The sequence below is a fragment of the Dipodomys merriami genome, unplaced genomic scaffold, assembly GCF_024711535.1.
Source record: "Dipodomys merriami isolate MVZ:Mamm:240054 unplaced genomic scaffold, mDipMer1.0.p SCAF_16, whole genome shotgun sequence".
Classification (NCBI taxonomy): Eukaryota; Metazoa; Chordata; class Mammalia; order Rodentia; family Heteromyidae; genus Dipodomys; species Dipodomys merriami.
This window is the reverse complement of record NW_027202937.1, coordinates 2,882,068-2,896,607: the sequence shown is the minus strand read 5'-3', so window position 1 is coordinate 2,896,607 and position 14,540 is coordinate 2,882,068. Positions and strand designations below refer to the sequence as shown.

The 14,540-nt window shown below is 44.5% G+C and overlaps 1 protein-coding gene across 1 annotated transcript in view; it reads left to right on the top strand.

Annotated features, from left to right (window-relative positions):
* The first annotated feature begins 2,514 nt into the window (after window positions 1-2,514).
* Cdc5l (cell division cycle 5 like) overlaps window positions 2,515-14,540 on the top strand; it is a 44,589-nt gene continuing 32,563 nt past the window's right edge. The window contains exons 1-5 of the mRNA XM_070023623.1: window positions 2,515-2,836; window positions 5,576-5,679; window positions 7,031-7,192; window positions 9,179-9,306; window positions 13,502-13,601. Coding sequence (XP_069879724.1) covers window positions 2,792-2,836; window positions 5,576-5,679; window positions 7,031-7,192; window positions 9,179-9,306; window positions 13,502-13,601 — 539 coding nt within the window. The 5' untranslated portion in view covers window positions 2,515-2,791. The remainder of the gene's footprint in view (window positions 2,837-5,575; window positions 5,680-7,030; window positions 7,193-9,178; window positions 9,307-13,501; window positions 13,602-14,540) is intronic.

The following is a 14,540-nucleotide window of genomic DNA, read 5'->3' as shown; positions in this document are numbered from 1 at the left end:
GAAGAGCTCAGGGACAGCACCCAGGCCCAGAGTTCCAGCCCCATAACCGACCAAAAAAAAAGTTGCCAGGAACTGCTTATAATCTTAGTATTAGGGTTACAAGGAGGCTGAGATCTGAGGATTGTGGTTTGAAGCAAGTCCAGGCAGGAAAATCTGAGGAGTCATTTCTAATTCATCACTAAGAAATAAAAGCTAGAAATGGAAGCTGTGGCGGAATTCTAGCCTTGAGTGAAAAAGCTCAGGGACAGGACCCAGGCCCTGAGTTCAAGCCCCATGTCTAGCAAAAAAAGGAAAAAGTAGAACTTCTAACATGTTTAGTCTCTACTTAGAAGTGGCTACTCACTTTGCTGAAATGTCTCAGGGTTTCAAGGTCTATAGTCTACTTGTCCTGCTAGAAAATTCTAGCAGTTGCTTGGTGGTGGTGGTCAATTTTTCAATTGGTGGGATTCCCCATCCTGACTGGTAAAACTAGGGTGATATGGTAAATGTTGACTATGGGGTTTTGGTTTCAACCATTCAGTGTGCATGTTCTGCATCTTGAAAATGGAGTCTGTGTGCTCAGAGGTGCCTTGGACAGTTGATAGGGCTGCTGTGTGTGTTGGCTATGCAATGCATGCAATGCATGGGGGGGGGGCTTAATTTATGTGGTAGATATTTTTTTTTGGTTGATCTTGGGCCCTGAACTCTGGGCCTGAGTGCTCTCCCTGAGCTCTTCAGCTCAAGGCTAGTGCTCTACCACTTGAGCCACAGCACCACTTCAGGCTTTTTTTTTTCTGCTTATGTGGTGCTGAGGAATCGAACTCAGGACCTGATGCATGCAAGGCAAGCACTCTACCACTGAGCCACCTTCCCAGCCTCATGTGGTAGATATTAATGGAACTAAATTCCTTATAGTAGTGTGTAGATACTAAAGTGTCTTAAGAGGTACTTTCTTCTAGGGGCCACCAAAAGTGACCACTTTGTTATAGTTATGGCCACTATACAATGGTCTCTTTGAATGGGAAGAAGGCATCATGGCTTTTCAAATCTGAAAAGGCTCTGGGTCCAGTTCTGGATTTATTAGGACTCTTTAACAGTAATAAAGTCAGTTCCAATTGGCAAATGCCAAAAGGGGAACTAAATCATCAGAATGCAAGAATAAAGTAGCAACCAGGACTTGGGAATACACACCTAAGGTGTCTGATGTGGCCCAGATCTATCGCTATGTCTCTCCACTTTCTGCTCCTTTGAATGCATCTGTAACCTGCCTGCTTTCCATTGCAGTTTCCATAGTCTCAAAATGGTAGTATACAATTCCTGGGTAGTGGGGCTGGGAAGGTGGCTCAGTGGTAGAGCGCTTGCCTTGCATGCATGAGGCCCTGGGTTCCATTCCTCAGCATCACATAAGCAAAAGGAAAAAACCCGGAAGTGGTGCTGTGGCTCAAGTGGTAGAGCGTTAGCCTTGAGCTGAGGCACAGCACCCAGGCCGAGTTCAGGCCCCACGACCGGACCCCAAAACAAGAACATAAACAATTCCTGGGTCGTATAAGCTAGAGGTTCAGCTGCCAACAGAGAGAGACCGGTTTCTGTTAGGTCCTGGTGTTGAAAATTACGGAGATTTCTTGAGGGGATCAACCAAATGGCGCGAGCGCGCGCGTGCGTGCGTGCGTGTGTGTGTGTGTGTGTATGTGTGTGTGTGACGACGAGTAGGGGGAAGGGTAGAGGAGTAGGGGGAAGGGTAGAGGGTAATGGTTATCCTAGAAGGAAAGCATTGCAGAGGTCCAGAGACAGGACTGTCACCACCAGTCACCATCAGCTGACAGCAGAGACAAGTGAAATGCGATTACAGATGACCAAACACAGTTGCTCAACAGAAAACAGGGCTCTATTACATGCAAAAAGCCATTTCTCATTGCAAGGTAAACACCCCCACGTCCCCCTCACCCCCCAAAAAAACCCAACCAACCCCAAACCCCAAAATGAATCAGAAAGTTCTTCGGCTCTTCCAGAAGGGACAAATGGCGAAATGAAATATAAAGAGGAATACAAAATATTCAGGTGCTTCGGGTCCACCCGGAACATCCAGGAGGACACTGCAGGGCCATCTCCGCGGGAGGCCGTGTATGAACCAAGTATTCTCAGCTCCCCTTTTCCCATGGGGAAACAGAACACAGAACAGAGGTCAGATTCCAACCCAGCCCGGCCAGGCCCGTTCACCCGGAGAAACCCCGCGGCGGGGGCGGGGCGGCAAAGCTTGCCACTAGTATCTGTTTCACAGGCTGGAAAACTGAGCTGTCGAAGCGACTGCCTTTTCCCGGTGTCTTCTGAATGAACTTTTGCTAAACCGCTCAGGAGAGCGCGACGTTCCTCAGCGAGGCTCCCCGCAGCCCGAGCGAGCGGGAACGCCACGCTCCGTTCCCACCGTCGCCCGCCGCGTGACGTCACCACCAATCACAGTACAGTTTTCTCAGCCCGGCCCCGCCTACGCATCTCGCGAGAGCCGTCGTTTCCTCCAACCTGTCTCGGACATGCGCGCGGCGTGGGACGTTTTGGCCGGGAGCGGCTGATGCTTTTTGCCGACATCCGAAGGCTTGGACCGGGTACTTCTTTTTTCCCTCAGCCAGAAAGATCTCGCGAGATTTGCGATTTCGCGTCTCCCCCCCGCCCCTCCCCGCGCCTGCGTCGATCACTTCAAAGCCGAAGGTCGCGTCTGGGGGAAGTGGCGGCGTCGCGTCCCGTCCCGTGACCGGAGCGCCGTTACTACTGCACCGGAGCTCCTCTCGGCTGCCTGCCGGGACCCCTCGCCGCCAAGATGCCTCGAATTATGATCAAAGGGGGCGTGTGGCGGAATACCGAGGTGAGTTCTCTTTTCCCGCCGTCCGCTGCCCTCCGCCGGGTCTGGTAGTTTGTGCGCACGCGCGCCACGGAGTCGGGGCGCGGACTCTGCCCTGTGGGGTCTGCGTGGGGGACCGCGAGGGCGAGCCCCGGGGTCCGGACGGCGTGCCCGGGGCTCGCGGGGCGCGTCCCGGGCCCGGACGGCGTGCCCGGGGCCCGCGGGGTGTGTCCGGGGCCTTGACGGCGTGCCCCGGGGCCCGGATGGTGTGCCCGGGCTTCTCCAGGGCAGGCGTTGCGATTGCCCACCGGGGTCGCCCGGCCCCACGCTTACTGGCGAACTGGGGACGCGCCCCTTCCTTGTCCCGGAGGAGCTCTGGGGCGGGGGGGACGGCACATCCGCCAGGGGTGGTTTTTCTGGGGGCCTCGCTCGCTCTCGATTTTAAGCAAGGTGTGCTTGCCTCTGATGAAAACACAGAGGAGTCTCTCCAGCCGCAGCTAGGCTTTTCTCTTGACTTCCTTGCAGAGTGGAAACAGCTTGTGTGCCAGGCTGGCGGAGCCCACCGATGCCTGCATCTCTGCTTATCTGTAACTTGTCTCTTCTCCCGATAAATTCCAAGGTCCTCCTCTTACCTTCCTGCCAGTCCGCCTTAGCCTGGATAGAAGCCAGTCCAGAGAGACTGCCTTTCGTCCAAAGGCAGTGGGTAATGCCCTGGGTGCGCTGAAGGGCAATGGAAAGCGGCCCAAGTAGAAGTTAGATTGCAGTGCCTTTTGTGTTTAGAGTGCACTGAATTTATCCCTTTCTGGAAAACACTGTTAGATGCACTTGTCTCGTTTATGTCTTGTACCTTCTTGAAATATCTTCTTGCTGGTTGGTGACCTTTATACCCTTCTACAAGACTAGTTCAGAAATACTTCTTGGAATCTTTGCCAAAGAATCATAACCTCAGTGGTCTCACTCATACTCCTTTCTCCATTTGTTGGAGTTTGCTTTGTCCTCTTTAAAGCGCTCGTCCCTCCCCCCCCCCCTTTCCTGGGGCTTGAACTCTGGGCCTGGGCACTGTCCCTAAGCTCTTTTTTTTGCTCAAGGCTAGCACTCTACCTGAACCACATGAATCTGAAATACAGCTCCACTTCTGGCTTATTTTTCCTATGATTAATTGGAAATAAGAGTCTCACAGACTTTCCTGCTTGTGCTGGCTTTGAACTGTGATCCTCAGATCTCAGCCTGCTGAGTAGCTAGGGTTACAGGCATGTGCCACCAGTGCCCAGCCCTCAGTTTTCTCAAGGAGATAATTGTATCTTTGCCTAGACCTCATTTTCCTAAAGGAGATAATCCTATCTCTTGTCTGATGAAATGCGTTTATACATTTGACAGGTATATCACAGTCCTGCATATAGTATGCTTTTCAGTAATTGGTAGCTCTGGTTCTTGGTTGCTTGGCAGATGTTTGGGAATAAAGCTAATAGGGTAGATACCTATCATATATATTTGGTTGAAGATGTATTGAAGTATAAGCAGAACTTGACTAAAGTTAGGAATGTTGTCAGTGAAAATGGCCTTAACTTGCAGTGAGGAAGCTAGGATGTTTAAAGTTGAACACATGATTTCTTTCTTTCTTTCTTTCTTTCTTTCTTTCTTTCTTTCTTTCTTTCTTTCTTTCTTTCTTTTAAAGTTAAACACATGATTTCTTTTTCTTTTTTTTCCTTTCTTTCTGTCTGTCTGTTTCTTTCCTTCCTTCCTTCCTTCCTTTACCTCCCTCCCTCCCTCCCTCCCTTCCTCCCTCCCTCCCTCCCTTTCTCTTTTCCTCCCTCCCTGCCCTTCCCTTCTTTTTTTTTTTTTTGCCAGTCCTGGGACTAGAACTCTGGGCCTGGGCACTGTCTGAGCTTCTTTTGACTTGAGCCACATTGGTACTGAGGAATTGAACCCAGAGCGTCATGGATGCTAGGCAAGCACTCTACCACTAAGCCACATTCCCAGCCCTGAACACATGATTTCTGAGGGAGAGACAAATGTGCACAAAATCTAGTAACAGGATTCCAAGGCAGTAGGCAAAGCTCTGCAGTATTTTATTGTTGATCTCTGCAGTGGAGAGTCTGAAACTCAAAGCCTGTAACTCGAGTCTAATATGGATAGAGCCTAAAAGTAAAATGTTCCAAATGCATTTACCTCTGGCCCTTATCATCCTTGGTGTCTTTGTCAGCTTGTCAGGCATTCTGTGTTTTGTTTGATGCCTTGGTAAACTAGTATTTAGAAACAGTAGACTATGTGAGCTGATGGGATAGGTGGAGATAATTTTTAGGTTAGGCCTGAGATGTGAATTCTTGGGTCGTTGTGAGGGCTACTGGGTGGAGAGAAAGTACTATCCATAATAGCAGGCCCTAGTTGCTTCTTGAGGTTTGGATATGTCCTATTTAATTTTCCTTCCAAGAACATAAGGCCTGGTTCAAGGTAGGTATCTGGGAAATGTTTTTTGGATGAACACATAAATGAATATATCTTTTTGAAGATAATGACAGTACACATTGGGAAATACTTTTTATTAATCTATCATAAAGTAAAGTTTCTCAGATTGGACTGTTCCTTCTTCCGTTTGTGGAGGGATGTATATGTAAGTGTGGATAAGGTGAAAGGGTATCATGTCTGTGTGTGCACACATGCGTGTGTACGTGTCTCTAGAGAAATCATATCAGAGTTGTTTTGTCTTTGTTTTTACTTGAAGTTTTGTGATTGAATGTACTCTTTCTCTGGCAATTATTTTAGGATGAAATTCTGAAAGCAGCGGTAATGAAATATGGGAAAAACCAGTGGTCTAGGATTGCCTCATTGCTGCATAGAAAATCAGCCAAGCAATGCAAAGCCAGATGGTATGTACCAGTTAATAAGTAGAAAACACAAAGCAACCTTGATCATGAGTGAGCGCTCCTCTCAGTTCTTTGAATCTTCTAAGAAAAAACAAAAAACAAAAAAATACCCCAAAACCCTGGCTTCCTGATATAACAGAAAGTATGGAGTGGGAGATAGGATTTCAGCTTAGCTGTTACTTGTTTCCTGTGTAGTCTTACACAAGCTGTTTTTCCTTCCCCTCCATCCTGCTCCAGTTTTCTCCCAATTTGGCATAATAACTTTTGGCACTGACTGACGGAGATGTGAAGCCCCATCTAAATGAGTTCATGTGTTTGCGAGTGCCTTGTGAAGCGTAAAAATCTTCCAGGGACAGATGGGTCCCAGCTTAGAAGAAGATTACAGTCCAGATGTTTGTGAATTGGTTGTTTTAGGACTTATTTTCATAAAGAAACAAGCAATAATGGTTAATTTTTTTAGGCAACCATATAATAAATAGTTGTTTCCCTTTAATAGAGTCAAAGCACTTTGTATTTTCTACACTAAAATATATCAGAACACATTAAAACACTTCCATCTATGGCTCATCTTTTACATCACAGGGTAATGACACATTCAGCTATTTACCTGTGCTCTTATCATGCATGAGCTGGTCCCAGCCCTAGCCCCAGCTAGCTGCTACAAGGAATATACTTTGGATTATACAGTAGTGACCCAACTTCCTATGTGGGAAAGTGGCAGAATGCAGAGATTAGAGTATAAAGAGGCTCATGATTCTAAGGCTGAATATGTGGTTCTTGTTTCTTTCTGTTAGGGATGCTTAGTTGTGAGGAGTTAGGTCCATTTTGCCAGCCTCTTATATCTGGCTAAGTACTGGGCAGAAAAGGTGGGTGGGGTGGACATTTGGAAAGACAGGATGCTGTAGTAGTTTTACTTGAATTTAAAAGCATATAAAAATGCATACAATATTGAAAAGTATCTAGTAGTTGTAAGTCAAATGCTTGCAAGAAGTCAAGTTGTTAGACAATCACACTGAGAAAGTAAGAAGACTGTAAAAAATAATGAGGTGACAGTGTCTTTTTCTACATAGTTTTCTACATAGTTTCCAAACCTCTTACAAAATAAATGAAAAAGGTAATTGAAAAAGATCATATTTTAGGCAAATCACCTTTTTCTTTGTCTTGCATAATTAAAGTACAGTGGAGTAGAGTGAGATCAGTTTAATGTTACAGGGAATATTCTGTTGTCTAAAGAATAGTTTTAGTCATTGAAGGATAGGAGCATCTTTTTAAACAGTACAAGTCAGAATATCTAATATGTACAGTGGATATACTAGTAATTGATTAAAGTATGAAAATGGTATCTTTTAATTAGGTATGAGTGGCTAGATCCAAGCATTAAAAAAACAGAATGGTCCAGAGAAGAAGAAGAGAAACTTTTGCACTTGGCCAAGTTGATGCCAACTCAGTGGAGGACCATTGCTCCCATCATTGGAAGAACAGCAGCCCAGTGCTTGGAACACTATGAGTTTCTCCTGTAAGTAATCTTCAGTAGCAAATTAAAATATGTGTTTATGTTAATGAGGCTGAAGAAACATCTAGCATTTTCTGTCTTTAAATTTTTTTTTTTTTTTTTTTTTTGTCGGTCGTGGGGCTTGAACTCTGGGCCTGGGCGCTGTCCCTCAGCTCTTCAGCTCAAGGCGAGCGCTCTACCACTTGAGCTACAGCGCCACTTCCGGTTTTCTGGTGGTTTATTGGAGATAGGAGTCTCACGGTCTCTCCTGCCCGGGCTGGCTTTGAACCGCGATCCTCAGATCTCAGCCTCCTGAGTAGCTAGGATTACAGGCGTGAGCCACCAGCGCCCGGCTGTCTTTAAATTTTTAACTATAAATGTTACTAAAGCTAGAGAAGCATTCTTTATTCCAAATGTCATATGCTTGCAAAATCTTTTGTTACTTAGGTTTTTTTTTTGTTGTTGTTGTTGTTGGTTGTAGGGACTTGAACTCAGGGCCTGAGTGCTGCCCCTGAGCTTTTTTTTTTTTTTTTTTTTTTTTGTCTGTTGGGGGGCTGAACTTGGCCTGGGTGCTGTCCCTCAGCTCTTCAGCTTAAGGCTAGCACCCTAGCAGTTGAGCCACAGCGCCACTTCTGGCTTTTTTCTGCTTATGTGGTGCTGAGGAATTGAACCCAGGGCCTCATGCATGCAAGGCAAGCACTCTACCACTGAGCCAACTTCCCAGCCTTCCCTCTCCCCTCCCCTCACCCCCGAGCTTTTTTTGCTTAAGGCTAGCATTCTACCACTTGGAGCCGCAGCTCGGCTTCTGGTTTTCTGATGGTTAATTGGAGATAGTAGTCTCATGGACTTTGCTGTTCGGTCTGGCTTTGAACCTTGATCCTCAGATCTCAACCTCCTGAGTAGCTAGGATTATAGGCGAAGGCACCAGCACCTAGCTTGCTTTGGTTATTTTATTTATTTTTTGTTGGTCCTGGGGCTTGAACTTTGGGCTTGGGCACTGTCTCTGAGCTCTTCAGATCAAGGCTAGCACTCTACCACTTGAGCCACAGTGCCACTTCCGATTTTCTGGTGGTTAACTGGAGATAAGAGTCTCACAGACTTTCTTCCTTGGGCTGGCTTTGAACCGTGATCCTCAGATCTCAGCCTTCTGAGTAGATAAAATTACAGGTGAGAGCCACTGGTGCCTGGCTTGGTTATTTTTAAATAGGGTCTTGAACTTTTGCTCAGGCCTTGCTCTGATCATGATCCCTCTACCTCTGCCTCCAGAGTTCATGGTTTGTTTATAACTGTGTTTCTATTTGTGTGGTTGTAGTGTGTGTGTGTGTGTGTGTGTGTGTGTGTGTGTGTGTGTGTGTGTGTGTTATAACTGTGTTTCTATTTGTGTGGTTGTAGTGTGTGTGTGTGTGTGTGTGTGTGTGTGTGTCTTGAACTAGGGGCCTTGTGCTCTTACTTGATTTTTTTTTTTTTTGTTTGTTTTGCTCCAGGCTCTTGAACCATACCTCTACTTCCATCTACTGTATTTATGATTAAGTTGCTGCTTGGATTCTGTTTCATAGTGAATAGAAATATTGAAGTTAGAGGATTTTTTTTTTTTTTGGGTGTGTGTGTGGTGCAGGTATTTTGGCTTGAACTTGGTGCCATGCTTTCTTGCTTGGTTTGCTTGCTCAAAACTGGTGCTCTACCACTTGTATCACACCTTCATCCTATTTTTTTTTTTTTGTTGATTAATTAGAGATGGAGTTTCGTAGACTTTTTTTTTTGTCCAGTTTGGCTTTGAACATTGGTCCTTTTATCTCAGCTTCCTGAGAGCTAGGATCACAGGTGTGAGCCACCAATGTCATACTGAAATGAGAGAATTTTAATACCGTTTCTGTCAGAGAAAGCAATAGTAGAAATGTTTTATGTTGTTAAGGCCTATATATAAAGTTTTTTGGGAAAAAAAAAGTTTCAGAGCTAGGCAACCTGATAATTCTAATATTAAATGACTTAATCATCTGGGTTTTTTCCTAGGGACAAAACTGCCCAGAGGGACAATGAAGAGGAAACCACAGACGATCCACGAAAGCTTAAACCTGGAGAAATAGATCCAAATCCAGAGACAAAACCAGCACGACCCGATCCAATTGATATGGATGAGGGTATGTGTGTGCCTGTGAGGAATTGCCTTCTTTTCAAGACTTGTCAGACTTTTTAAACCTTTCAGTTCTCTCTTGAAATACTGTGACTTTAAAATCCTGATTCTGCTAATAGTTGTTACTTTTAGACTCTTTCCAGATCTCTCTCTCTCTCTCTCTCTTTTTTTTCCATATGTTTTTTTTTATTGTAAAGATACTATACAGAGGGTTACAGTTACATGAGTGAGGTAATGAGTACACTTCCTCTTGAACATTGTTACCCCCTCCATTGTTTTCCCCCTACCATCCCCTCCCTCCCTACCTTCCCCGAGGTTCTTTTTTTTTTTTTTATTGTGATTAAGTGATTACATAATTTCCGGAATTTCACAGTATTGTGGAATAATGATGCTATTTAAAGTCACAAGTTCATTCTAACTTTCCTGGAGCAAATTGTCTATCACAGTCTGTAACATATAACGGTGTTCACGTGTTATATACCATATATGTGATCAGCAGCATGGGGATATTTAGTAGTGGTTCAACCAGATGAGTGGGAGTTCTTTGTTTCTTAAGTCCTGTTAGTTTTGTCGTATCACCTAACATTTTGGATTTAGCATCCACTTATCAGGGAGACCATGTACCGTTTGTTTTTTCGTTCTTGGCTTACCTCGCTCAACATGATTCCTTCTAGCTCCATCCATTTCCCTGCAAATGCCATTATTTTGTCATTTCTAATGGCTGCATAATATTCCATTGTGTATAGATACCACAATTTTTGGATCCATTCATCTGTGATGGGGCATCTGGGTTGTTTCCATATCCTAGCTATTGTGAACAATGCTGCAATAAACATGGAGGTGCACGTGTCCTTGTATATTGGTTCCTGTTGTTCAGGGTAGATGCCTAGAAGTGGTATGACTGGGTCGTAAGGGAGGTCAGTCTTTAGCTTTCTAAGGACCCTCCAGACTGCTTTCCAAAGTGGTTGTATGAGTGTACATTCCCACCAGCAGTGTAATAGCGTTCCTCTTTCTCCACATCCCCTCCAGCATTTGTTGTTGGCTGATTTGTGGATGTGGGACATTCTGACTGTGGTAAGGTGGTATCTCAGGTTGTCTTTATTTGCATTTCCTTCACCACCAGGGATGATGAACATTTCCTCATGTGTTTCTTTGCCATTTTTATTTCTTCATTTGAGAAGTCCCTCTTTAGTTCCCTTGCCCATTTAGTAATTGGTTTGTTAGGTTTGGGAGGGATTAGTTTCTTGAGTTCCCTGTATATACAGGATGTTAACCCCTTGTCTGATATATTGCTGGTAAATATTTTTTCCCAATTAGTTGGTTGTCTTTCTAGCTTAGTTGCAATAGATTTAGCTGTGCAGAAGCTTTTTATTTTAAGGTAGTCCCATTTGTCGAGTCTCTCTCCAACTTGTTGTGACCCTGGGACTCTGTTCAGGAAGTTCCTTCTTGTGCCTATTAGTTCAAGTGTCTCTCCTACTCTGTCTTGCAGTAGTTTCAGAGATTCAGGTTTAATGTTAAGGTCTTTAATCCATTTTGAGTTGATGTTGGTGCATGGTGATAGGCTGGGGTCCACTTTTAGTTTTCTGCATGTGGCCGCCCAGTTTTCCCAGCACCAGCGGTTGAAGAGGCTGTGTTTCTTCCATTGTATGTCTTTGGCTCCTTTGTCGAATATCAGCTGGCTGTAGGCCTGTGGATTTATTTCTGGATCTTCTATTCTGTTCCATTGGTCTTCGGGTCTGTTTTTGTGCCAGTACCATGCTGTCTTTGTTATTATAGCTCTGTAGTAGAGTTTGAAGTTCGGCATGGATAGCCCTCCCATATTGTCTTTATTCCCTAAAATTGTTTTGGTTATTCTAGGTCTTTTGTTGTTCCATATGAATTTTTGGACTGTTTTCTGTATTTCAGTGATGTATGTCATTGGGATTTTAATAGGAATTGCATTGAATTTGTATATTAGTTTTGGAAGTATTACCATCTTTACTATATTAAGTCGGCCTATCCAGGAGCATGGGAGTGTCTTCTGCAATTTCTTTCTTTAACTTTTTATGGTTTTCATTAAATAGTTCTTTTACATCTTTGGTTAGGTTAATTCCTAAATATTTTATTTTTTGGGAGGTTATTGTGAATGGGGTTGCTCCCTTTATTTCCCTCTCTTCTTGTACATTGTCAGTGTACAGGAAGGCAACTGATTTTTGTGGGTTTATTTTGTATCCTGCTATTTTGCCGAAGTGATTTATGGTTTCTAAGAGTTTGGGGATGGAGTTTTTGGGATCGTGAAGGTATAGTATCATGTTGTCTGCAAAAAGGGATAGTTTAACTTCTTTCCCTATGGGGATCCCTTTAATGTCTTTTTCTTGCCTTATTGCCCTGGCTAAGGGTTCCAGGACTATATTGAAGAGGAGTGGAGACAGTGGGCATCCTTGCCTTGTTCCTGATTTTAGGAGAATTGGTTGTAACTTTTCCCCATTAAGTATAATATTGGCTATTGGTCTGTCATAAATGGCTTTTTATTGTTTTTAGAAATGTTCCTTCTATTCCTATTTTCTCCAGAGCTTTTTTTTTTTTGGTCGGCCGTGGGGCTTGAACTCTGGGCCTGGGCGCTGTCCCTCAGCTCTTCAGCTCAAGGCGAGCGCTCTACCACTTGAGCTACAGCGCCACTTCCGGTTTTCTGGTGGTTTATTGGAGATCGGAGTCTCACGGTCTCTCCTGCCCGGGCTGGCTTTGAACCGCAATCCTCAGATCTCAGCCTCCTGAGTAGCTAGGATTACAGGCGTGAGCCACCAGCGCCCGGCTTCTCCAGAGCTTTTAGCAAGAATGAATGTTGAATTTTATCAAAGGCCTTTTCTGCATCTGTGGCGATAATCATGTGATTCTTGACCTTGGCTTTGTTGAAATGTTGGATTACATTTATTGACTTACGTATGTTAAACCATCCCTGTGTCTCTGGGATGAAGCCTACCTGGTCACAGTGTATAATTTTTTTTATGTGTTTCTGGATTCTGTTAGCTAGAATCTTGTTAAGGATCTTTGCATCTGTGTTCATCAAGGAAATTGGCCTGTAATTCTCCTTTTTGGTTGGGTCTTTGCCTGGTTTGGGGATGAGTGTGATATTGGCTTCGTAGAATGAGTTTGGGATAGCTCCCTCCTTCTCTGTTTCTCTGAAGAGCTTGAGGAGTATGGGTATTAGTTCTTGTTTAAAGGTCTTGTAGAATTCTGCTGTGAATCCATCTGGTCCTGGGCTTTTTTTTTTTTGTTGGAAGACTTTTGATAGCTTCCTGTATCTCGTTATAGGATATTGGCTTATTTAATTGGTTTCTCTCTCTTTTTTTTGTCATGGGGCTTGAACTCTGGGCCTGGGCGCTGTCCCTAAACTCTTCAGCTCAAGGCTAGCTCTCTATCACTTGAGCTACAGCGCTACTTTCAGTTTTCTGTTGGTTCATTGGACATAAGAGTCTCACGGAATTTCTTGCCTGGACTGGCTTTGAACCATGATCCTCAGATCTCTGCCTCCTGATTAGCTAGGATTATTGGCACTGGGCCCAAATCTCTATCTTTCCAAGTCTTTTCTATTATGGAATAGTTGCTTTCCCATCCCCTCTTCCCTATTTCTCTCTCCCCTTTCTTTTTTTTTGAGACAGTGTCTGCTATTGTTCAGACTGGCCTAGATCTTGAGGTCCTCTGCCTCAGGATTGCTGGTGTTTTATCCCCACACCCAGCTAGAATAGTTGCTCCTTTGGCCAGTACATCTCCAACTTCCATTTTTTTTTTTTTTTTTTTGGTTGTTGTTGATCATGGGGCTTGAACTCTGTTCCTGGGCGCTGTCCCTCAGCTCTTCATCTCAAGGCTAGCACTCTACCACTTGAGCTACGGCGCCACTTGCGGTTTTCTGTTGGTTTATTAGATATAAGAGTTTCATGGACTTTCTTGCCCCAGCTGGCTTTGTTTATGTGGTGCTGAGGAATCGAACCCAGGGCCTCATGCATGCAAGGCAAGCGCTCTACCACTGAGCCACCTTCCCAGCCCTCCCCAGCTGGCTTTGAACAGATCCTCTCAGCCTCCTGAGTAGCTAGGATTACGGGGATGAGCTGCCAGTGTTCAGCTTAATTTTGTTTTTTTAGGCTTTTAGACACTATGATGTAGTGTCTATATGACATAGCTTGTTTATGTTACAGAGGAACGTGGTTTTTCTTTTCTTTTTGCAGATGAACTCGAGATGCTTTCTGAAGCTAGAGCTCGCCTGGCAAATACTCAGGGAAAGAAGGCCAAGAGAAAAGCAAGAGAGAAGCAGTTGGAAGAAGCAAGGTAGGTTTCTCTTTCCATGTTCATGGTCCTTGTCCTTAGATCCAGTAAGGCATGATTAATTGACCTTGTTTGGTGAATAGTAATCTCAATTATCCAATTCTTGTTTTTCTGATATTTAGCTCTGGTGCTGCTTTATATTTTTTGTGGAACTGGGGATGGACTTTTGATTTTCATGCTCACTTGTTTTTTTCTCTACCCATTTTATTTATTTATTTATTTTTTGGGTCCGGTTGTGGGGCCTGAACTCTGGGCCTGGGCGCTGTCCCTCAGCTCTTCAGCTCAAGGCTAGCGCTCTACCACTTGAGGCACAGCGCCACTTCCGGCTTTTTTCTTTTTGCTTATGTGGTGCTGAGGAATCGAACCCAGGGCCTCATGCATGCAAGGCAAGCGCTCTACCACTGAGCCACCTTCCCAGCCCCCTCTACCCATTTTAGATTAGTTATAGAAAAATATACATATTTTGAAAATTTTGTGAGTTGTGACAGACGTACTGCGTTTCCCTAACTCTGTGGTGTTTGGTTTGCTGTGGCACCTTGGACACACAAGGCTGTGTGAATTTTGCACTGCTGCCAGCTAGTTACTCTTCTTGATTAGTCGGGCAGGCACTGGCTGGGAAACTGCCATCGCTTCTGAACAGAGAAGGAGTTAATGAGCTTTGAACCCATTTTAGTTTTTTTTTTTTTTTTGGTCAGTCCTGGGGCTTGAATTCAGGGCCTGGGCACTGTCCCTGAACTTTTTTGGGTCAAGCACTCTACCACTTGAGCCACAGTGCTAAATCCGACGTGCGCGTTATTGAGGAATGGAACCCAAGGCTTCATGCATGCTAGGATAGCATTCTACCACTGAACCACAGTCCCAGCCTCATAGAAATAAATGTCTGTCTAAAAATTGAGCTAAAGTAGTCATTGCCTTTAACCATGATTTTCTCTATCTCTTTCT